The sequence below is a fragment of the Mchenga conophoros genome, linkage group LG14, assembly GCF_057382185.1.
Source record: "Mchenga conophoros isolate Kocher_MC1m ecotype Shallow Benthic linkage group LG14, M_conophoros_male_GT1.1, whole genome shotgun sequence".
In the NCBI taxonomy this organism is placed as follows: domain Eukaryota; kingdom Metazoa; phylum Chordata; class Actinopteri; order Cichliformes; family Cichlidae; genus Mchenga; species Mchenga conophoros.
This window is the reverse complement of record NC_140539.1, coordinates 26,330,145-26,354,695: the sequence shown is the minus strand read 5'-3', so window position 1 is coordinate 26,354,695 and position 24,551 is coordinate 26,330,145. Positions and strand designations below refer to the sequence as shown.

The 24,551-nt window shown below is 41.1% G+C and overlaps 2 protein-coding genes and 1 pseudogene across 2 annotated transcripts; 2 read left to right on the top strand and 1 right to left on the bottom strand.

Moving 5' to 3' along the window:
* Positions 1 to 3,614: 3,614 nt before the first annotated feature.
* Positions 3,615 to 5,371, bottom strand: LOC146559881 (extracellular calcium-sensing receptor-like; annotated as a pseudogene).
* Positions 5,372 to 8,956: 3,585 nt separating this feature from the next.
* Positions 8,957 to 13,218, top strand: LOC146559880 (extracellular calcium-sensing receptor-like). The gene is made up of 12 exons (XM_085243659.1): positions 8,957 to 9,134; positions 9,285 to 9,412; positions 9,501 to 9,653; positions 9,767 to 9,967; positions 10,202 to 10,338; positions 10,447 to 10,690; positions 10,832 to 10,962; positions 11,141 to 11,237; positions 11,360 to 11,483; positions 11,602 to 12,074; positions 12,172 to 12,252; positions 12,862 to 13,218. Exons 1-12 carry the CDS (start codon positions 8,957 to 8,959, stop codon positions 13,216 to 13,218), a joined length of 2,304 nt encoding a protein of 767 aa, XP_085099785.1.
* A 2,464-nt stretch (positions 13,219 to 15,682) lies between these two features.
* On the top strand, positions 15,683 to 20,340 carry LOC146559879 (extracellular calcium-sensing receptor-like). Its single transcript, XM_085243655.1, has 12 exons — positions 15,683 to 15,869; positions 16,020 to 16,147; positions 16,233 to 16,385; positions 16,473 to 16,673; positions 16,901 to 17,037; positions 17,197 to 17,416; positions 17,553 to 17,683; positions 18,578 to 18,674; positions 18,835 to 18,958; positions 19,082 to 19,554; positions 19,639 to 19,719; positions 19,918 to 20,340. The coding sequence occupies exons 1-12, from the start codon at positions 15,683 to 15,685 to the stop codon at positions 20,272 to 20,274; spliced, it is 2,289 nt and encodes a 762-aa protein (XP_085099781.1). The 3' UTR covers positions 20,275 to 20,340.
* Positions 20,341 to 24,551: the final 4,211 nt, after the last annotated feature.

Sequence of the window (24,551 nt, the reverse complement as noted above, 5' to 3'; positions counted from 1 at the left end):
TCTCACATAACACATACATATAGGGCCTTGGGGGTGGGCACATTTTACAGCATCCAGAGGATGGTCGGTGTACTCCAACCCACCTCTGGCACTGGTGCCCTACCCTCAATTTTAACATGTGTTGGCAATGCTCAGCATGTTTTATGAGTTTGTTGTGGCCAGTGCCATGCTGTTGCATGCTGGGGCAGCAGGTTGAGGAATCGCAGATGCCAACAGACTCAATAAACTGATCCAAAAGGCCAGTACTGTTGTGGGGATAGAGCTGGACTCCCTTAACTTGATGTCAGAGAGGCAGATGTTGTTGTTTTTTTTTTTTGTTTTTGTTGTTTTTTTGGCCTGTCCCTTTTGGCTCTTTTGCCCTCAGAATTGTTGTCTAAAGGCAAAGAAAGATGCCCAACGGATTTACTTTACCAAACTGACCATCCCAGCCTTGCCGTAATGGTCCATTTGATTCACCTTTTATTGTTTATTTTATTTTCACTTACTGAATACGGGACAGACTTGACTGGGGGAAAGAAGGGGAGAAAGAAAGAGGGAAAGAAAAACAGCTGAGAAGAGGGACGGGGGAGAAGGGCAAAAGACAAAAACCAACAGAACGGGCAGAGAAAAAAAAATGCATATATCAATCACCTGGGTCACCTGCTGAGAAAGAAAAAAGAAAGCAAGCAGAAGAGAACAAGAGTAATAGAATAAACAACATCACAATGATATATGGGAATATGACAGTAAATACTAAATGTTAAACATTATTGTGCAGCACATAAGATCAACAGAACACAGTGTGCTTTGAGGTAGGAGCCAAAAAGGGTGTAGTTTGTGGGTGTGATCACCCGTGTGTACACCTGTGAGCATGGACGCGCTTGTTTTTTGTTTTTTAAAAGGTTCCTTCATGTAATAATCTGCTAGAGGGTGTGGGGGGGCCACAGCCCCGTCCTCCAGGGCATGAAGCAGGTGTGGAGGAGATCAAAACTCCAGACATCCAGAGGCCCCCAGAACACAAGAGACCAAGGAAGACCAACAGAGGGGCAGCTGCGCCACTGTCCCGGAAAGAGCTGAGGAGAGTCCCAGATGAGGGCTCACTCAGCAGCCGCGGAGCAGAAGCCAGGGGGAGTTGCAGTGACGCGCCCGTGAGCTCCGCCGGCAGCCAGCTGCGCCTGAGTGACCGAGCCCCAGGCCGAGAGGCCGGGGGCACCCCACCTCCGAAGTGGCCCGAGCGAGCCCCAGGCTCCAGGCCCCGATAAGCAGCCGCCAAGGAGTGAGCCGGTGTGTACCTGGACGCCCATCCCTGGACACAAAGAACCACCAACGCACCGATGTCTGAGGGGGTCCGCCACTGGCAGGGGAAGTGGTGGTAGGGGGAGATAGGCCTCCAAACCTTGGAGGGCCTGAGATGTCCCCAGAGAGGTGGCGCCTGACACCCAACCTGACATATAGACACAGACATACAGGCACACACAGATACAAACATCCATTCCCACCCTCATGCTCTCATATGCACTTACTCCACACTCAACCAACGTGGAGACAGACATAAAGAGACGTTGTACACACGATCACACTCCCCAAGCGTACTCTACAAACCGGGTCTAGGTGCCCCCGCCCCTGGAGGGGGGAACTGCACCCAGACCCAGGTGGTGTTTCCCTTTTCCCTGCGGTGGGGGGAGGCAGACCGCCCCGACTCCGCAGCAGCAGGAAGGCTCCACACTCCAGACCGCAGTCGGACGGCCAACTCCTCCTCCTAGCCCCCCTGCTCCAGCAGGCCGCAGAGAACGGGGGTGAGAGAAGACTCCAAACCTCCCTCCACTCGCTCATTGTAGTGTTGATGCATGTGTGTTTTAAGGTGCATTTAAAACCCAGGAGGGCTTGGAGCTACCTGCCAGAGAGCAGCAGGTAAGCGCATGGTCCCTCCTGCTAGCCCTCAATGTCTATGTGTATTTAAAATTGAGAGGTGGGCAACGATGCCAGGGGTGGGGTGTACACCCTGATGGTACTTTGGACTCCGTGTATCGTGCCCACCCCCAAAATCCTATATGTATGTGTAATAAGAGTGTGAGTAATGTGAATGTCTAAGTTGTGAGATAAAATTGAGGCAGAGGCAGCCAGAGGGGGACAGAGGGGGGGGGGGGGGGTAGCCTCCTCTGCACCCTGGTGACATACCCCTACTCCAAGGAACTGCATGTGTGGGTGGTTGTGGTGGAGCGGGAAGAGGGAGGCAGCTGGAGATGGGGAGGGAAGGAAGGGAGGGGCAAGTGACCCCTCCCTGGGGCCAGCTCCCCCGCTGACCCCAGTAGGCACCCCCACACTCCGCGACCCGCCAGGGAAAGGGGGCCCAGGCCCATCCAGGCCGGGGCCCAGTGCAGCAGCGCCGCCCGGCCCCACAGAGCCCGGGACAGTCCACCCAACCCCACCACAGAGAAAACTGCACCCACCCCACCATCCACTCATCTTCCAGACTACATAAGACAATAAACACCCAGGCTGAGATCTTCCTCCACCTGAGAGAGAGGCAGATGTTACCGAAGCTAAGGACTGTGACATCAGTTTCTTGATCATTAATATGCAAATGGTAATGACCACTCCCCACTAATGAGTTGGGGAATGGTTGCAATCGCAGCATTGTAAGATGGTGAAAAATGTAACCTTGGGCCTCCTCCTCAATTCAGAGATGTTCTTTCCCTTTTTGCATAAATGGCCTCCTTGACTCCTCGCTCCAACAGCGTTCTTCCCTATCCAGGATGTGAAAATTCTCATCATTAAAAGTAGCTCTTCTATTTTGTGCCATCCGCTTAACCAGAGGATGTCTGATTTCCCCGATGTATAAATCATGGCAAATCTCCTGGCACTTAGGGGTTTTCACTTAGGTAGCAGTTGTCCTTCTTCTCTCCTTTATTGCCTGGAGCATTCTTTAGGTGCCTTCCCAGATTTGACAAATGTACAGATGGTATAATCACATTTACTCAGGGCTTGCTTGATATGATGTTCACTTGATCCAGCTGTCTTAGCTAATTATGGGCTAACCTCCGTTTTATCGAAAAAATTCTTAAAAGAGTAGTTGCAAAACAGCTAACTGATCATCTGCAGAGGGATGGTTCAAACAATATCAAACAACTTAAAAAAAAAGGACTCAGAACAAGATACTGTTATCATGAAATGTGACTTTTATTTTTGTGCCTTGAAAAAAAATTGACCTTAATCAATTGCATTGAAAAATAGTAAATGTTTCAAAAATTGACATTTTGAAAATCTTAACGTAAATATTTGATTTCACTTAAAACTGAAAATCAAGTGATTTGCTGATTGTGTTGAAGGTGTATATTTTGAAACTACTGTTGCCATTTTAAGTGTGAAACCTCTAAATCCTATCCTTAGTTGTTGTGATATTTTGATACCATGGTAGCATTTACAGGATATTGTTTTATAGTGATATTATACAGGAAAACTGTTACTCAATAAGGCCCATTTACTAGTTGTTTTTCTCTTTCTCTGTGACCCAAGAATTGATGTGTAAGACTCACAGGCTGGTACCCCAAGGTCGAAAATACCACAGAGACGTGCCCACGCCTCGGAGGAAACCCGATCCACGGATGATCCGGGACGGAGATTTCTTTCATTAGTCATGACATATTTCTTGGTGTTCTGTTTGGAGCAAATATACACAGCATTAGTCCAAAGCTGGAGGCCAGAATGGCAAAAATCTCCACAACTACAGTGAATTTCACAGGAGAACTGACATATGCTGGGATAAAGGTGATCCACACTGCACAGAATATCAACATGCTGAAGGTGATAAGCTTGGCTTCATTAAAATTGTCAGGTAATTTGCGGGCTAAGACAGCTAAAACAAAACAAAAGGCAGCCAGTAGGCCTATGTAGCCGAGAACAGCCCAGAAGCCAACAGGGGAGCCTAATGCACATTCCAGGATGATCTTCTCCTTGTATGTGGTTAGATTTTTAATTGGGAATGGAGGGCTAAGTACCAACCATACAGTACATATTAAAACTTGAATAAAGGTGAAAGACACAACGGTCATTCTTTGTTGTGGAGGACCAAACCATTTCATGACATTGCTACCTGGAAGTGTCGCTTTAAAAGCCATTAAAACCACTATAGTTTCCCCAAGTACACAGGAGATACAGAGTACAAAGGTGATCCCAAATGCAGTGTGATGCAGCATGCAGGACCACTCTGATGGTGCTCCAATGAAAGTTAATGAACATAAGAAACACAGAGTCAGTGAGATGAGCAGCAGGAAGCTCAGCTCAGAGTTGTTGGCTCGGACAATTGGAGATGTCCTGTGATGAAAGAATACAGCCCCAGTCATAATGGCCAGACAGGCACCCAGAACTGAGAGTGTAGCCAGGATAATTCCTAGGAGGTCTTGAAATGAAAGAAATTCTACAGGCTTAGGGATACAAGTGTCTCTCTTTCTATTAGGTCAGAATTCCTTGTGACATGGTAAACAATCAGCTGAATCTGATTGAAATAAATACATAAATTAAAAACAAGAATTATAAGAATTGTAATATTTTAATCATTCATATTATTGTAGATATCCACCCTATCACATTTTACATGCATGGGCAAAAATTGTATTTTACCTGTAATATTATTTATCTCTCCCTCAGGACACGGTATACAGTCATAGCAGCAGATGGGTTTTCCTTTCTGCAGCACTTTACGAGTTCCTGGAGGACAACTGCCACTGCACACTGACACTGGCACCTGTCAAGACATAGAGGCTACATAATAACTGCAAATTTTTGCTATCATTATGTTAACCAAAGTCTTATTTGCCAAACTCTTGTCCTTTTACTCGTTACTTTTGTGCTACCCTCCATCCAGTTTATGCTTCTGTTAATCTGGAACTCCTGGCCTGCTGGCAGTGATGCATCATACAACCCTACAGTTACTATCTCAGTTATGCCAGTCTCACTTTTCCGCCAGTTAACTAACTCATAAATAGCCACAGGATCCCCATTAGCGTTAAATGACACATCATATCTGTTTCGGGAAAATTTACTTTCTTCATCTGAGTCAAAACCTGTGAAATTGTAAAAACACAAAAAGGGAGGGGAAAGAAAGAAAGAACAACAGCAAAAATTAATTCACATTTGAGTTCATTCAATGTACATTAGAGATAACAAAAAACATTAAACGGACTTGTTCATTTCAACTGACCTGTTTAGACTCTAACTTGGTTAGTTTTCTACACTGAGCTGTGACATTTTTTCCATGGCACACTGCATTATGGATGGCATGTGCTATTGCATACACAGCCTTGTACACCATGTTAGTAATTCTGAGCTGAGATGTGTCAGTGTATTGGCTTTGGAGATTCTTTATATCTTCAGTTCCATTACACATATTCATGTCTCCAACAGCACCTAAAACATGAACAGATGTTTATACTATTAAAAGTCAAAACAAATTTCAGACCTCTCTTATTTGATGCATTTAACCAATCAAGTTAGCATTTATCACTGACAGTAAATCAGAACAGTCCCAATGGTGAAATTCGATCTATCTACCCTACCCTCAATTTTAAATGGATTTAGAAACTAAGGGCTTTCGGGAAGAGCCGTGCTGCTCTCTGAGAGGAAGCTAGTACCATGCTCTCCTGAGTTTTAAATGCACTTTAGAACAGCACACAGCAACACTACATATGAGCGGGCGTAGGGAGGTTTGAGGTCTTCACTCACCCCGGTTCTGTTAGCTGTCAGGGCTGGGGGGCTGGGAGGAGGTGCTAGCCGTCAGACTGGGGTCTGGGATGCGGGGCCTCCCTGCTACTGCAGATAGGGAGGTGGTCCGCTTGCCTCCACCCCAGAGAGAAGGGTTACATCTCCTGGGTCTAGGTGCCCCTCTGAGGGCGGGGGTACCTAGACCTGTTTGGGGAGTATGTTTGGGGAGTGTGACTGTCTGTGCAGTGTCTATTTAAGATAAGATAAGAGATAAGATAGAACTTTATTAATCCCTCGGGTGGGTTCCTCTGGGAAATTCGACTTCCAAAAAGCACAGCAACGACCGAAGTTACAGTTACAGAATTGTTATATATATATATATATATATATATATATATACACACACACACACACACACACATATAAATACAGAGACAAATATAAATAAAATATACAAAGGGGATAAATAGAATAAATAGGAATAAAAAATAAAAATACAAGTGCATTGCACATTTCAAGTATTGAGTCTATTGCACTGTTGACTATTTACAAAAAGTATTGCACAAGGTATTGTACAGTGAGGTGAAGAGGCACTACAGCTTAGTTGTTCCCCCCTCCTTTGTCCTCCTGTTTCCCCTCCCTCTCCCCTCCAGAGAGGAGTTAAACAGTTTGATGGCGTGTGGGACAAAGGAGTTTTTAAGTCTGTTAGTTCTTGTCTTGGGGAGAAGCAACCTGTCACTGAACAGACTCTTCTGATTGTTTATGGCCGTGTGCAGAGGATACCCAGCATTGTTCATAATGTCCATCAGTTTCTTTAATGTCCTTTTCTCTGCCACTGTCACCAGAGTGTCCAGCTTCATGCCGACCACAGAGCTAGCCTTCCTGATCAGTTTCTCCAGCCTGGATGAGTCCCTCTTTGCTGTGCTGCTCCCCCAGCACACCACAGCATACAAAAGTACTCCAGCAACCACCGACTGGTAAAACATCCTCAGGAGCTTCCTGCAGATGTTAAAAGATGTTATTTGTGTCTGTCTACACGTTGGGTGAGTGCTGAGTATTTGGTTGTGTATATGGTGGTGGGAATGCACGTTTGTGTCCGCGTGCGCCTGTTCGTCTGTGTCTATATGTCAGGTTGGGTCTTAGACTCAACCTCTCTGGGTACATCTCATCCCTTCCAAAGTACGGATGCCTATCTCCCCTCACCACACTCCCTGCCGGTGGCTGATGCCCTCAGACGTTGGTGTGTTGGTGGTTCTTGTCGACTGGGGCTGGGTGCTCACGTATGTACCGGCTCACTCCTGGTGGCCGATTGGCAGGGCCTGGTGCCTGTGGCCTGGCTGGGCCCCTTCCAGGGGGTGGGGTGCCCTCAGGCCTCTGGGCCTGAAGCTCGGTCCTCTCTGGCACAGCTGGCTGCCGGCAGAGCCCGCAGGCACGCCACTGCAACCCCCTCTGGCCTCTGCTCCGTAGCTGCTGGGTGACCTCTCCTTTGGGGTTCTACTCAGCTCTTCCCAGGAGGGTGGCACGGTTCCTCCCCCTTTGATGGTCCTCCTCGGGTCCTCGTACTCTGAGGCCTCTGGATGTCTGGAGCCTGGATCTCCTCCATACCTGCTTCATGCCCTGGGGGACAGGGCTATGGCTCCCCACACTCCCTAGCAGATCGTTACATGCAGAAACCTTTGGAATACAAGCATGCTGATCCACACAGGTGTGCACACAGGTGTACACACGGGTGTTCACAGACACGGACTACACCTTTCGTGGCTGCTGCCTCAAAGCACATTGTGCGCTGTCTATCTTGCGTGCTGCACAATAGCGTTTAATATTTAGTATCTACTGTTATTTTCTGCTAGCTAGTTTATTGTGATGGTGCTGTATTTATTATGTTGCTTTTTTTTGTTTGTTTTCTCTTCTGTTTTTTCTCTCTCTCCATACAGGTGATCCAGGTGTTTTGTTTGTTTTTCTTTCTTTCTTCCCCCCCCTTCTCACCGTCTCTTCTCCCCTTTGGTTTTCTTTCTCTCCCTCTCTTTATTTCATTCTTTCTCCCTGTCCTGTCCCCCAGTCATGTCTGTCCCGTTTGTAGCAACCGAAAATAAAATAAAATAAATACATAATTATAATAAAGGTCAATCAAATGGACCAATATAGAAAGGCCATGATGATCCACTTGGTAAAATAAATCCGCTTGACATCTTTCTTGGCCTTAAGACAACAATTCTGATGGCTAAAGATCCAAATGGAACAAAAAGAAAAAATAAATAAATAAATAAAAAAACAAAAAAAAACAAACACCTGTTGCTACAGTTATAATATTACCACATTATAGTATGAGGTGTCAGGTGTCCTGTAACATTTGGACCGCATTTAGCTACCATAACACTTTCTGTACCTAGTGTTTAGCTCACTGCATGATTTCTGCTGTGCATCTGGCCATAGAACCATAGCTGAGCAAACATTAACAAAACATTATGGCACTTGTGGAGTGTGACTTCACTTGGGTTTTCTAAAAAATATAATGAGATGAAGACATTAACTTTTGCTGCGTACATGTTGAGCTATCCTCTCTCCCATGTGTCTGTGTCACTCTGATTGGTTAAATCTCATGATGACTCATATGAAAAAATGTACTGACAAATGCATTGAGTTTTTAACTCTCCTCATTAGTCTTTTACGGAGTATGTTAGAAAACCAAAGCCAGGAAACTGTTTTCAGCACACAAAGTTTTTATACAACAGAAGATGCATTCAATCCTTTTTAGTAATTGTCTTTGGCTGCTTTTTTATCTCTTTTTAAATCCTGTTTGTATCATGTTCTCTGATGTTCCTCAAACTGTAGTTGAAAGAAAACCAAAAAGGATGGAGGGAGATGTTATGAGGAAAGAAGAGGCTGTGAGAGAACCACTGAGTGGTTTACGGGAAGGGGAAGTGAAAAGTGAGGATTTCAGTTTACCTGAGTGTACAAAACTGGCCAGCAGCAAGCCCGTAGCCTTGCACTCAGATGGTGACGTTGTGATTGGAGGATTTTTCCCTCTGCATTATGTTGCATCTAAGCCAGAGTACAGTTACAACAGTAAACCTCAAGTTACATCTTGCAGTGGGTGAGTGTTAATATTTCTATCTTATTTTTTTCTTTCAAAGTTTCAATGTTTAGAAACAAAAAAGAAAGAGAAAAAAGATGTGGGTTTTTGATAATATTCCTGTGATTTCTGTATCACTTTAGATCATTTATTCATTTTAATTCTTTATATTTTGTCAGCTTTGACCATATAGCGTTTCGCTGGATGATGACCATGGTTTTCACTGTGGATGAAATTAATCGTAATTCAAGCCTATTACCAGGTGTTAAACTAGGCTACAGAATTATGGACAGCTGTGACCATGTCCACACCAGTCTGCAAGCACTTTTTTCCTTAATCAGTTACTCCAAAACTGTGAAACAAACAGCAGAAACTGAAAACAGCAGAATTCAAATGAAGGGATTAAACATGGCAGGGATAAAAAGGAAGCCTGGGATCCTTTTCTCTGTAGAAAAAAGACATGCTGAAGTTAACATGTCAAAGCCTAGGACTCTTAAAGACGCAGAAAATTACATGAAAGAAAAATTAACAGTAGAAATGAAGACAAGGGAGTATTCCCCCTGTCTGAATTATTCTCCGGTGCCTGCTGTGATTGGTCTTGCATCATCTACCCCTACAAGAGCTGTAGCTCACACGCTTGGCCCTTTCAACATACCTCTGGTAATAAATTGCTTAATCACGTTTAATAATAATTTATGTTTAGAGTTTGTTTTAATTCAATATCATAAAATAAACTGTCTCCTTATAGGTGAGTTATTTTGCCACTTGTAGCTGTCTTACTGACAAGCATTTGTACCCATCATTCTTGAGAACTGTGCCAAGTGATCTCTTTCAAGTTAGAGGTCTCGTAAAGCTTGTTACTTTCTTTGGCTGGTTCTGGGTGGGCACAATAGGAGCTACGGTGAGATAAAGACTTTGATAAATCTCCAGCTAATCAGTCATATACAGGGCACAAAAAGAATCGTTAATATACACAGACATGACTTACAAGTTCTTTTTGGGGATACATTTCAGGATGATTACAGTCTTTATGGTATCCAAGCATTCTCTATTCAGTTTGGACAACAAGGTGGGTGTGTGGCATTTCATCTCACGATCCCGACATCACCCACAGTCGCTGAGATACAAAAAATGGCAGACAAACTCCAGAGGTCAACAGCTCGGGTTGTGGTGGTATTTGCCAAAGAAGTAAATTTGCTAGATTTGTTTTCAGAAGTAAGTATCTCAGTTTTCTGTGGCTTTCCCTATATTGTGACACATTTTGTAGTGTTTTAAGCTATATTATGAAAAGATAGGTATTTCAAATTAATTGTTTTCACATTAATCATCATTTCTTTCTGTTTCATCCAGCTTACTCAGAGAAATATGACAGGGATACAATGGGTAGTCAGCGAAGCCTGGATGACCGCTACTCAGCTGACCACTCCTGACTTCCATAATCTTCTAGAGGGAACACTGGGTTTCTCCTTCCCTGGAGTCAGCATCCCAGGCTTGAAAGAGTTTCTTCTGAATGTCCGACCATCTCCCAAACCAGGAATGGAGTTGGTCAATGTGTTCTGGGAAGAATATTTTGGTTGTAAGCTAGAGTTTGAAAGAGACAAAAGTGAAGAATATGAAACTAATGCTTTGAAAAACTACAAACTAGGCTCTCAAAACAATTCTGGTTTCATGGTCGGGCTTACTGTTGGGCAAAGTTCATTTAATATGTCTGTTGATAAAAGTAATGAAGGCGCTCTGAAAAAAACTGTATGCACAGGTTTAGAGGATCTGAGTTACACAGATAGCAGTTATAGTGATGTATCTCAGGCCCGAATATCCTATAATGTGTATAAAGCTGTGTATGCCGTTGCCCATGCTCTGCACACTTTCTTAAACTGTAACTCAACAGGACCTACCGGGGGATTGTGTGAGATGCACAACTCACAACACAACGGTCAGGTAGCTGAATAGGTTCATTTGTATGTCAAATAATGTTAAATATGTTAATCAAGCTTCACATGTTTGGGTTTTTTTTTTTTATTTCATGATGAATTTGTGTCAGTTTTTATTAACATTTTTTTAAAAATCTTTTTTATGTAGTTTCTTCAATATCTGAAAATGGTGAATTTCACCAACCAGTTTGATGAGAAAGTATATTTTGACTCCAATGGAGAGCCAGTCCCTCTCTATGACATCATTAACTGGCAGAAGGACAGCAAGAATGAAATTAGGTGAAATGCCATACTTCAAGCTAACTTTTTAACTTTTTGTGAAGATGATCATAAGTCAAGAACTACACTTGTTGTATACATTTAAGGATACCAATATTGTTTTCTAATGTAATGTTTTTACATTTATTGTTTTGACTGACTGCATTGCATTGAAATTATCTCTTTTTTTTTCTACTAGTTTTGTCAAGGTAGGAAATTATGATGGTTCAGCTCAGCAAGGACAACAGCTGCAGATACTGAAGAACACTATAGTATGGACAACAAGACAGTCACAGGCAGGTCATAGTTATCCCAAACCTATTATTTATGTTACTTTACATGGTGAAAAGTCTTTGGTAACCATGTCAAACAACCTATTGATTCACATTATTATATCTTTTTTCTGTTTCTTGTTCAGGTTCCTGTATCTCAGTGTAGTGCTCCATGTCCCCCTGGCAGCAGGCAGGCCACACGCCAAGGAGAGCCCAAATGCTGCTTTGATTGTTTGCCCTGTGCAGATGGAGAGATCAGCAACCAGACCGGTAGCCCATATAATTTTTTTTTTTCCAAAATGCTATTAAAGTTATTTAAAATTACAGATATGTAATGAATAGTTTCTGACTGTTTACATGCATATTTCTGTGTTTTGTGTTTTCAAAGGTTCCACTGAATGTATTAAATGTCCTGAGTACTTCTGGTCAGACAAAGAAAAAGTGAAATGTGTTGCAGGTGAAGAAGAATTCCTGTCTTTCAGTGACACGATGGGAATCATCCTGGTAGCAATTACCTTGCTGGGTTTCATACTGACCACCATCATCACCATTGTGTTTCACAGTTTCCGCTTTACACCCATCGTCAAGGCCAACAATTCAGAAATAAGTTTCTTGCTTCTCCTGTCACTCAAGCTCTGTTTCCTGTGTTGTCTGGTGTTCATTGGTCAGCCGTCTTGGTGGACATGTAGGCTCCGCCAGGCAGCATTTGGGATCAGCTTTGTCCTGTGTTTGTCCTGCCTCCTTGTTAAGACTATTGTGGTCCTCCTGGCTTTCCAGACTAATGTACCTGTTTCCAGGGGTCGTATGCTGTTTGGTACATTCCAGCAGAGGATTTTGATCTTGTGCACTACAGCTCCTCAGGTGAAAGGGAGAAAAAATGTCTGCAACTTTCACATCAGTTTGTTTACATTGTATAGTGTTAGATTGTGTTCTTCTGTTGTTTTACCCCAACCTTTAGATTTGTCTCTCTACTGGCTGGGTGTTGGGTGCACCTCCCTTTCCATTTAGGAATTCAAACTACCAAGTTATAACTGGAAAAGTGAGTAAGAAAACTGTTTCTGTATTTTCTTACACAGCCTGCCCAAAATATTGTAAACGGACATGGGAAATATTTTTCAAATATATATTTTTAATCAAAGAAAAAACAACCAAAAAAACATTTTGCTAATTTTGTATCTGAAAAACATTGGGATGGGAGGAACAACATTTCTTGCAATTTCAGATATACATCTGAATACACTGACGATGTCATAGCCACTATAAGTAGGCCTGTCCCAAATTTTGTGAAATGCATTTATGTCATTAAATTTAAAATAAGCTAAAATGGTACATGTGATCAGTTTAAAGATTCAATATATTTTCTAAATAATTCTATATGTTCTACTGTGAATAAAGTGTTAGTATGTTTTAATCTATAAGATTCATGAATTAAATTCTTTCATCTACCCTTATTTACATTTTTTTATAATCAACTCTTTGGGAATTGGTTTTGTATTTCTTTTCATATTGTCGTTAACCATCAACATAATAAAATCATATACAGTGGCACTTTAATGGGTAAAGTAGACACAAAAGAGTAAATAATTATAATCACCTAAAATGTACCATCTCTCAAAATCCATTCTAACAAATTTCTGGACATCTTTAGATTGTTGTGGAGTGTAAAGAGCCATGGCCTCCTGGGTTTTACCTGCTCCTTGGTTACATTGGCCTGCTCGCCTTTGCCTGTCTTCTCCTGGCATTTCTTGGACGAAAGCTACCGGACACATTCAACGAAGCAAAGTTCATCTCCTTCAGCATGCTGATTTTCTGGGCTGTGTGGATTTCTTTCATTCCAGCTTATGTCAGTTCTCCTGGGAAATTTTCTGTAGCAGTGGAAATATTTGCTATCTTAGCATCCAGTTTTGGGTTGTTACTTTGTATTTTTGTGCCCAAATGTTACATCATTTTACTGCACCCTGAAAGGAATATTAAGAAAGGCATGACTGGGAAATATCAAAGATGAACATTTATATTCTCAGTGTTTGTGAGAGTACAGTTATAATATTTTAATGTGGAAAAAATAAAATGCCATATGATCATTACCTTATTGTTAAAAGCTTTTACTTTCCAATGTAACCTTGATTTCAGCATTTACTCTGTCCTTTAGGGAGCATTGTTTAAATGTTAGACAATCTGAACAGGAGGGTTAAGCCACCATAGAGAAGCGTTTTTTTTTTTTGTTTTTTTTTTTGTTTTTTTTAAACATTTGGAAACAGGTTAATTGTCTAATTTAGTTATTGTATTATGAACTCCCAATTGATGTTGATACTGCACAAACATTTTTGCTCTATTTTAAAATTTATTGAAGTTTAAACACAGAAACCATTTACTTCTCTAAAATAAAAGACTAAATATGATGTCTGTTGACAACACCTCTCAAGATTTTCACAATGTGTTTTTTCCTATATACAAATAAAGAATTATAAGAAATGTTATACATTAAATAACCTTGGACGTTTTCCTTATGACAGCTGGGATAGGTTCCAGCACCCCCAGCGACCCTGAAAAGGATAAGTGGACGTGAATGGATGAATGGATGGATGGATTTTCCTCATGATGTGTCTTTTCTTTTCGGTCAGCACAGACGAATTTTTAAATAAATTAACCCAGTTATTAAGTCTATACCACTAATATTCTTTTCTAGACATTCACTGCGGAACAGCTATATGTCTTCAAAATATAAAATAAGCCTCTTGTTATAATACATATTTATGCACTTTATCTACTTGTACACTGTACTCCAGTTATTATAATATAATTTACCTACAGCTTAGTCAATACAAAGCTAAAATATTATTATATAATAATGTATTTGAATTAGTCAAGAAACACTCAACACTGAATAACTAACTGGAGACTGACAGCGGTATTTCGGAGGATCACCAGGAGGCAAAGCAAAGTGGTGATTTTACCAAGAGACTGGCAATAAAACTTTTCTGGAAATTGATAACAGAGGCAGGTGTCCTCCTCTCCAACTGGGAAAGCTCAGACTGACACTGGGGAAATGGAGTCTGTTCCGACTCTGCAATAGCTGGTGCTGACTCTATAACTGAAGTTGAAAACTTTGAGGTTGTAGGAGGTTGGTGATCTTTCTGGGTTCTGGAGAGAGACATTTGGGAGCACAGATAGTTTTAAAAGAGCCCACCAACAATCCAGTATCACAGCAAAACGTGCCGGGGTCCATCCCTCAGGTCATCTTTCAGTAATAAGAGCAGAACCCCCTGCTCTTTACACAGTGAACCAAATTTCCATTTGGTATTGGGTGGGTGTGGCCTTATCTTTCGTAGCTTTATTCTACAACACCTATTTCTATAGTAGAATGTGTAAAAATGTGTGTTTAAAATTTTGAGGTATTTGTGAAATATATAAATAATGATGTACACCTGTATTAAAGATAAAAATTCACTTCTAACATGAGCCAAGCATTTCTTTAAACTTGATTAAATAGCAACCTATTTTCTAAAGTAAATATATACTCAGAAGCCATGAATAGAATAAATATTTTGTTATTAACTTCCCATAGCTTTAAAATAAAATATTTGTGACTTTGTCTTTTATTCTTGTCACCTCTAGGAAGACAGTGTTTGAGTTTTGTAACTTAAGGTTCATGAGAATCATGTCAACCTATCTCTGATTGGGTAATGTCATAATGACTCATCTGGAACAATGCAGTGACACAAACATCTGAGCTTTTAACTCACTTCATTGGCTTGTCACAGACGCTGTTGGAGGGCCATTGTTTTCAGCATACAGTTTTTTATGGGGTTACGGTCAATTATGTATTCAGCCCTTGCTGGTAAATGTCTTTTAATGCTTTATCTGTTTTGTAATCCTGTTTACATTGTGTTCTCTGACGTTTCTCACACTGTAGATGAAGGAAAACCACTAAGAGTGGAGGGACACTCGATTAGAAAAGAAGAGGTTATGAGAGAGACACAGCATAGTTTAAAGATTGGGGATGTGAGAAGTTCTAAATCTAGTTTACCCGATTGTGTAAAACTGGCAGGCAGTGAGCCCTTAGCCCTGCACTCTGACGGTGATATTGTGATTGGAGGATTTTTCACTCTGCATTATGTTGTGCCAAAACCACAGCAAAGCTATAACAGTGAACCCCAAATTCCACCTTGCAGCGGGTGAGTGTAAGGGTATTATTAATCTATGCTGGATCTTCATTTTGGGTTTTTTTCTCCCTTAGATATGAATGAATGAAATATCAGTATTTTATAAAAAACTATATCAGTTGCTATGTTGCTATGCTATGTTTACATGGAATTGTGGCACTGTGACTGATGAAAAAATGTAAATTATATTTATATTACATAATTTTTTATCATAATTTTTAAAATTAATTTAATTTCTTTATACTAAAAATTTAAATACTTTTTAAAAAAAATGTCTGCAGCTTTCATGAAAGATCCTTTCGATGGATGATGACAATGGTGTTTGCAGTGGAGGAAATTAACCATAATTCAAGTCTGTTACCAGGTGTTAAACTAGGCTACAGGATTATGGACAGCTGCAACTATATCCATAACAGCCTGCAGGCTCTGTATTCTTTGCTCACTCACTCAAAAGCTAGCAGTGAGGGAGAAAAAACAGCAGAAACTGAAAACAGTGGTATTGAAACAAAGCAATCAAAGACTGTGGCAATAACAGCCAAGTCAAAAATACTAACCATACTGAAAGAGAGAAGTGCTGAAGTTAAGACAGCAATTCAGCACAATCTTGGAAACACTGAAAATGACATAAAAGTAAATGCAACAGAAGAGATAAAGGCAAGACAATCTTCCACATGTCTGTATTATTCTCCTGTGCCTGCTGTGATTGGTCTTGCATCCTCGTCCCCTACAAGAGCTGTAGCTCAAACACTTGGACCTTTCAATATACCACTGGTAATTATCTGTACAACTTTGTTTAATAATGTTATGTGTTTGGTTTGTGTCTCAATAATATAGAAAGAACTTGCTCTCCTTCTAGGTGAGTTATTTTGCCACTTGTACCTGTCTTAGTGATAAGCATTTGTACCCATCATTCTTGAGAACTGTGCCAAGTGATCTCTTTCAAGTTAGAGGTCTCGTAAATCTTGTCACTTACTTCGGCTGGTTCTGGGTGGGCACAATAGGAGCTACGGTGAGTCCAAAACATTTTTAAATGCTACAATGGGACACTTTTAGACAGCAACATGGTTTATAAATGCTTTCTGTATATACATTTCAGGATGACTACAGCCTTTATGGCATCCAAGCATTCTCTAATCAGTTTAGAAGGCAAGGTGGATGTGTGGCATTTCATCTCTCTATCCCAGCATCACCCACAACGGTTGAAATACTAGAAATGGCAGATAAGCTGGAGAGCTCAACTGCTCGGGTTGTCGTGGTCATTACTGCAGAAGTAGATGTATTGCATCTGTTCTCAGAAGTTAGTATCTTGATTGATGTATTTTGTAAATAATAACATCTTAATTAATAATGTAACAAATCCTATTTTGGGTATTTTTAAGTATATACGTGAATAGTCTTCACAGTTGTTTATGTTTGCCTTTCCAGCTAGCTCAAAGGAATGTAACAGGGATACAGTGGATAGCAAGTGAAGCCTGGGTGACCTCGAGCCGGCTGGCCTCACCTGACTTCCACTTTCTCCTGGAGGGAACACTGGGCTTCTCCTTCCCTGGAGTCAGCATTCCTGGCTTGAAAGAGTTTCTTTTGAATGTCCGACCCTCTCCCAAACCAGGAATGGAATTCATCAATATGTTCTGGGAAGAGCAGTTTGGGTGTAAGCTGGAGTTTGAAAGAGACAGAGCCAAAGAATATGAAGTGAATACTCTGGAAAGATTGAATTATATGGATACTTTGAATTACAAACTAAGCTCTCAAAACAATTCTAGCTATATGGTTGGGCTTACCGTTGGACCAAAAAGGTTGTTTAATATGTCAGCTGATAGAAATTATGCAGGTTCTTTGGCAAAACCTGTATGCACAGGTTCAGAGGATCTGAGACAGACTGACAGCAGTTATAGCGATGTATCTCCGGTCAGAATATCCTATAATGTGTATAAAGCTGTGTATGCTGTTGCCCATGCTCTGCACACTTTCTTAAACTGTGACTCTGTGGGACATAATAAGGGGTTGTGTGAGAAACACAGATCATTTTCGAATGGTCAGGTAATTGAAACAATCACAAAATATCCAAATCATAATTCATGTGATTTTTTTTCTTTCGATTTTGTAATTTTTAAAAAATATATTTTTTATTTGTTTCGTTTAATATTTTATTTTTTATAATTCTCTTCTGATGTAGTTTCTTCAACATCTGAAGATGGTCAATTTCACCAACCAGTTCAATGAGAAAGTATATTTCGACTCCAATGGAGAGCCAGTCCCTCTCTATGACATCATTAACTGGCAGAAGGACAGCAAAGACAAAATGAGGTTTAGTATAACTTTTAAGTGAACATTACATGTGAAATACTGTATGTATTAATCCTAATTTGAACTATAAACACCTACTCTAAAAATTGTCGTAGATTTAACTGTCCATTAAGCTGGAGTGAATAAATAGGTGTTTTAAATTACAGTTTTTATAGCGCAGGTAGTGTAATCATTCCGGGTACAGAATTTAATGTCCATAACTAGATTGGTTGCTGCTAATAGTTCAATGATAGTTTATGTTGGTTAACTTGTGACAGAACCAACAGCTCAATGTTAAGAAGGAAACTAAACCAAAAAACAGTTTTGGGGAGGTCACTTTAGGCTTCAGCAACGAATATAATGTTACAAACATGGAAAGACTGTCATTTCACTTTCACTCATTGTATCTTTTAATTCAATAAAAGGACTAGATGTTACAATCCCTGATAATGCATTTCTTCAAATGGAGAAAGTCTTGAGGGATGGCTACTATGAGGAAAGGCAGCCTGGAAACTTTACCAGCGGGACACATCGTTGTGTGCCTCAACTTCACAGGGTGTTTCATTATCACAAGCTATTTTGCCATTTTTCAGTAAAAATCAATCATATCATATCAAAATCATATATAGATACATATATAGATATATGATTGATTTTTACTCTAATCTTTAAAATGTATTTGTTATTGTCACTGTAGAGGGTGTTCAAAAGGGTGTAACTAATGCACTGTGTACTGTGAATTCATGGACAATTTTAAATCTGTGACACTTTGTTAGAATAGGTTTCTGTGGACAAAGTCTTTTATGTCCCTTTGAAAGATCTGTCTGTTACAACAACCATGAACAAGAAGTTATGGGTATTTACTTTATAACCCAAAACTTTGGTTTGGTTTTATTCTGAAATATTTCAAGCTAGATTTATCAAAGTTGGAAACTATGATGGTTCAGCTCCCCATGGCCAACAGTTGCAGATAATGAAGAACACTATTGTATGGACAAAAGGAGAGAGGCAGGTAGGTTATAGTTATTGTAAATGTATTTCTTATGCCACTTTAAAATTAAACATTTTTAAGCTGTTGAAAATTATTTGATCAACTATGTCAAATACTCAGTAAGAAAATATTACAACCTATTGATTCACATTATTATATCTTTTTTCTGTTCCTTGTTCAGGTTCCTGTATCTCAGTGTAGTGCTCCATGTCCCCCTGGCAGCAGGCAGGCCACACGTCGAGGAGAGCCCAAATGCTGCTTTGATTGTTTGCCCTGTGCAGATGGAGAGATCAGCAACCAGACTGGTAGCCCATATCATATTAAAGAATGAAAATGTTGCACTGTTAAAAAGTATTGAAAAAATATTGATTAGTTCCTGAATTTTAATCCACATATGTCTTGTTGTCTTGTGTTCTCTGCTCCCAAAGGTTCCACTGATTGCATAAAATGTCCTGAATACTACTTGTCAGACAAAGACAAGGTGAAATGTGTTGCAGGGGAAGAAGAGTTCCTCTCTTTCTATGATGCCATGGGTATTATCCTGGTTGCACTCACCCTGCTGGGATTCATCTTGACATCCATCATCACCATTGTGTTTCACAGTTTCCGCTTTACACCCATCGTCAAGGCCAACAATTCAGAAATAAGTTTCTTGCTTCTCCTGTCACTCAAGCTCTGTTTCCTGTGTTCTCTGGTGTTCATTGGTCAGCCGTCTTGGTGGACATGTAGGCTCCGCCAGGCAGCATTTGGGATCAGCTTTGCCCTGTGTTTGTCCTGCGTCCTTTTTAAGACCATTGTGGTTCTCCTGGCTTTCCGGACTAATGTACCTGGTTCCAGGGGTCGGATGCTGTTTGGTACAGCTCAGCAGAGGATTCTGATCATCTGTACCACAGCTCCTCAGGTGGGAAAGATATCAAACTGTCAGAAAATTATAATGTCAGTTTTTGTAGCCACTTTCTGTAACTATTATTTTATGCTGCTCCAGATTTGTCTCTGTGCTGGCTGGGTGCTAGCCGCACCTCCGTTCCCATTCAGGAATCCAAACTACCAAGCTTCAACTGGAAGAGTGAGTAGGAAGTACTAAAACACTAATTGTTGCAATTTCTATTCTTGGACGTTAATATCACTAAGTTATACAGTAAGATGTCTTCAAATCCTATAGAAGGGGACTTCAGTGATTAGTGTAGACATCAGAGCAGAAACAAATAAATCATATAAAATGAACCATTTCTCTGTATACATACTAATTGTTAGATTATATTAGATTGTGGTGGAGTGTAAAGAGCCATGGCCTCCTGGATTCTACCTGCTCCTTGGTTACATTGGCCTGCTCGCCTTTGCCTGTCTTCTCCTGGCATTTCTTGGACGAAAACTACCAGACACGTTCAACGAAGCAAAGCTCATCACCTTCAGCATGCTAATTTTCTGGGCTGTGTGGATTTCTTTCATTCCAGCTTATGTCAGCTCTCCTGGAAAGTTCTCTGTGGCAGTGGAAATATTTGCTATATTATCATCCAGTTTTGGATTGTTACTATGTATTTTCATCCCCAAATGTTACATTATTTTACTACGACCTGAGAGAAATATCAAGAAAGGCATGACTGGAAAATATTCAAGATGAATTTTTTATTTCTATTTCAGAGTAAAAAAAAAAAATTCTTATATTTTAATGTGAAAAAAAGAAAAACTTTGTGTTTATTGTGTTGGAAAACCCAGTTGTGTTTAAGTTTAATACTGTAGTAATCACTTATAATGTTTGAATGTGAAAGTAAATAAAATATCATCTGAAACATGTTTCAGTGATTCTGGATGTTTTTCTTCTCTTGTTAGTTCTGTTACTTGTTTTAACTAAAATTATTTGTTAAAAGCTATTATTTTCTACCTCATCTACAGCCCAACTGTGTGCAACACGATCCTGCTTACACATGGATTCAGTCAGCCCCAAAGTGATTAAACCACCAACAGTCTCTGTACTGTCCACACACGTCTTAGATAAAACAAAAGCCCTGCCTAGTGAGGCAAACACTGTGTTAAACACTAACATGGTTAGCATGTTGGACTGTTCTTGGTGTTGGTATGTGTGTGTCTGTGTGTGTCTGTGTCGGTGTGTGTTTGTGTGTGTGAGATATCTGCAGATTCTGGTAAGAGGGAGCCTGCAGCTCCTTTCAGATCTCATGAGTGGAACAAGCTCTAACTGCAGCCCAAATGTGTAACATGGGAAGCGGTTGAGTGATTTAGAGCACTGCAACAATACAGGCAAGCCAGCTGTGAAAAGTGGATATAAAAAGTTCCAGTTCTAGCCATTTATACCTAAATCTTAAAATCTGTGTGTGGGAAAAACTGTTTCTTTGTTATATATGTCAAAAACATGATTTTTAGGCAACCTGACTGGTTCTTAGGTTGTTCTTCTGAGTTGCAAATAATGATTTTGGGTTTGATTGTCTAAAAGGATGTCTAAACACCTGGAACTATGTTGTTAAAGTTAAAATTCTTAAGATTGTTTTTTTAATGCCACAGTTTATGACCATTTATTCATTGCACTGATTGGCTGTAACAATCAATTTATTTTTCAATATATATATACTATATATATTACTTCAACTATTACTGGATAAAAAAGATCCTTTGTAAAAAGCATTTTTAAAATGTAAGCAATGAGCTGTTTAATTTGGTTCACAGTACACAGCTCTACCTGCTGTTAGAACATTCAGCACAGAGGGATTTTCAAATACAGCTTATTGAATAAATGAGTCAATATTTACCCCAAATTTTGAGTTTTGTCTAGTTTTTACAGTTGTTGACATCAAATCGAGGTTGCAGGTTATTTAGCAATTAAAGAAAGGCTTTTCTCAAAAACGTAACCAGAGTGTTGAATTTCTATGTTACCTCCAAATATGGATACGTTTTAGCTGATTATACATATTTATTTTGTTGTACACTTTAATACACTTACTATAATACCAGTTGTATACAACTGTCACAGTTCATTCAAATCCAAAATATATTAGAACTGATGAAGAAACCCTTAACATTAAAAGACAGTTATTTTAATGACAGCAAATGCATTTTAGAGACTGACCAAGAGGTAAGGCAGACTGGAAAGCCTGATCAGGAGGTTCCATCAAACTTTAGCTATTGGACACATGGCCTCACATTTGACTCTAGAATATTTTTGTTACGGTTCTGGGTCCGTTGGACCCAGTATGTTGAGTTTATTCTATTTCGGTTTAATTCTGCTTCATGGATTGTTTTCTTATTCTCGTAGTAATGATGATGATTATTATTAGTTTCTTGTTTCTGTTTATCCCTGCTTAAGGATTTGTTCTCGGTTATATCTCACGTTTAGTTTAGTTCACGTTCACGTTCCATGTGTCATTCTGTCTGTCTGTCTCTCAGTGTCAAGTCTGCGTGCTTGTTTAGTAATTCATGTTTCCTGTTTTATTGTGAAAGTCTTTGTCTTATGTTAGTGTGTGCAGCTTGGTTCCCCCCCCCCCCCCCCCCCGTCTCGTTACCCTGATCTCTCCCAGCTGTCTCCCTCCTGTTGCCCATTCCCTGATTGCCACCCTGTGTATATTAGCCCTGTGTTTTCCTGTGCTCAGTGTCGTGTTGTACCCTCAGATTATGCCTGTGTGTTCCTGGTCTCCGGTTTCAGTGGTCACTTCACGTTTGGTTTTCATGTCAGCAATAAAGCTAAGGTTCTGATTCACAATTCTGTGTTCGAGTCCTATGCTTGGATCCTCCTCTCCGCCTGCCCGCACACAGAGCCCTGACAATTTTAGGGCCACTTGCCCCTCCCTTTCTTCCCTCCCCATCCTCAGCTGCCTCCCTATTCCCGCTCTACCACACCCACCCACACACGCAGGGTTTGGGGTGCAGGTATGTCACCAGGGTGCAGGGGAGGCACTCCCCCTCTGTCCCCTTCTGGCCGCCTGTGCCTCAATTTTATTCTGCAACCTAGACATCCACATTACTCACACTCTCACATAACACATACATATAGGGCCTTGGGGGTGGGCACATTTTACAGCATCCAGAGGATAGTAGGTGTATTCCAACCCACCTCTGGCGCTGGTGCCCTACCCTCATTTTTAAATGCATATAGACACTGAGGGTTTTCGGGAGGAGCCGTGCTGCTCTCTGATAGGAAGCAGGAACCATGCTCTCCTGTGTTTTAAATGCACTTTAGAACTGCACACAGCAACACTACATATGGGGGAGGGAGGTTTGGGGTCTTCACTCACCCCGGTTCTGTTAGCCGTCAGGGCTGGGGGGCTAGGAGGAGGTGCTGGCCGTCAGATTGGAGTCTGGGATGCGGGTAAACCCCGCCCCCTCTGGGGGCGGGGTTTACCTTGACCTGGGATATAGAGTATGTTTGGGGAGTGTGACTGTCTGTGCAGTGTCTATTTGTGTCTGTCTACATGTTGGGTGAGTGCTGAGTATTTGGTTGTGTATATGGTGGTGGGAATGCACGTTTGTGTCCGTGTGCGCCTGTTCGTCTGTGTCTATATGTCAGGTTGGGTCTTAGACTCAACCTCTCTGGGTACATCTCATCCCTTCCAAAGTACGGATGCCTATCTCCCCTCACCACACTCCCTGCCGGTGGCTGATGCCCTCAGACGTTGGTGTGTTGGTGGTTCTTGTCGACTGGGGCTGGGTGCTCACGTATGTACCGGCTCACTCCTGATGGCCGATTGGCAGGGCCTGGTGCCTGTGGCCTGGCTGGGCAACCCCCTCTGGCCTCTGCTCCGTAGCTGCTGGGTGACCTCTCCTTTGGGGCTCTCCTCAGCTCTTCCCAGGAGGGTGGCACGGTTCCCCCCCTTTGGTGGTCCTCCTCGAGTCCTCGTACTCTGGGGCCTCTGGATGTCTGGGGCCTGGATCTCCTCCATACCTGCTTCATACCCTGGTGGACAGGGCTATGGCTCCCCACACTCCCTAGCAGATCGTTACATGCAGAAACCTTTGGAATACAAGCATGCTGATCCACACAGGTGTGCACACAGGTGTACACACGGGTGTTCACAGACACGGACTACACCTTTCGTGGCTGCTACCTCAAAGCACATTGTGTGCTGTCTATCTTGCGTGCTGCACAATAGCGTTTAATATTTAGTATCTACTGTTATTTTCTGCTAGCTAGTTTATTGTGATGGTGCTGTATTTATTATGTTGCTCTTTTTTGTTTGTTTTCTCTTCTGTTTTTTCTCTCTCTCCATACAGGTGATCCAGGTGTTTTGTTTGTGTTTCTTTCTTTCTTCCCCCCTTTCTCACCGTCTCGTCTCCCCTCTGTTTTTCTTTCTCTCCCTCTCTTTATTTCATTCTCTCTCCCTGTCCTGTCCCCCAGTCATGTCTGTCCCGTTTGTAGCAACCGAAAATAAAATAAAATAAATACATAATTATAATAAAGGTCAATCAAATGGACCAATATAGAAAGGCCATGATGATCCACTTGGCATCTTTCTTGGCCTTAAGACAACAATTCTGATGGCTAAAGATCCAAATGGGACAAAAAGAAAAAATAAATAAAAAAAAAAAAAACACCTGTTGCTACAGTTATAATATTACCACATTATAGTATGAGGTGTCAGGTGTCCTGTAACATTTGGACCGCATTTAGCTACCATAACACTTTCTGTACCTAGTGTTTAGCTCACTGCATGATTTCTGCTGTGCATCTGGCCATAGAACCATAGCTGAGCAAACATTAACAAAACATTATGGCACTTGTGGAGTGTGACTTCACTTGGGTTTTCTAAAAAATATAATGAGATGAAGACATTAACTTTTGCTGAGTACATGTTGAGCTATCCTCTCTCCCATGTGTCTGTGTCACTCTGATTGGTTAATCTCATGATGACTCATATGAAAAAATGTACTGACAAATGCATTGAGTTTTTAACT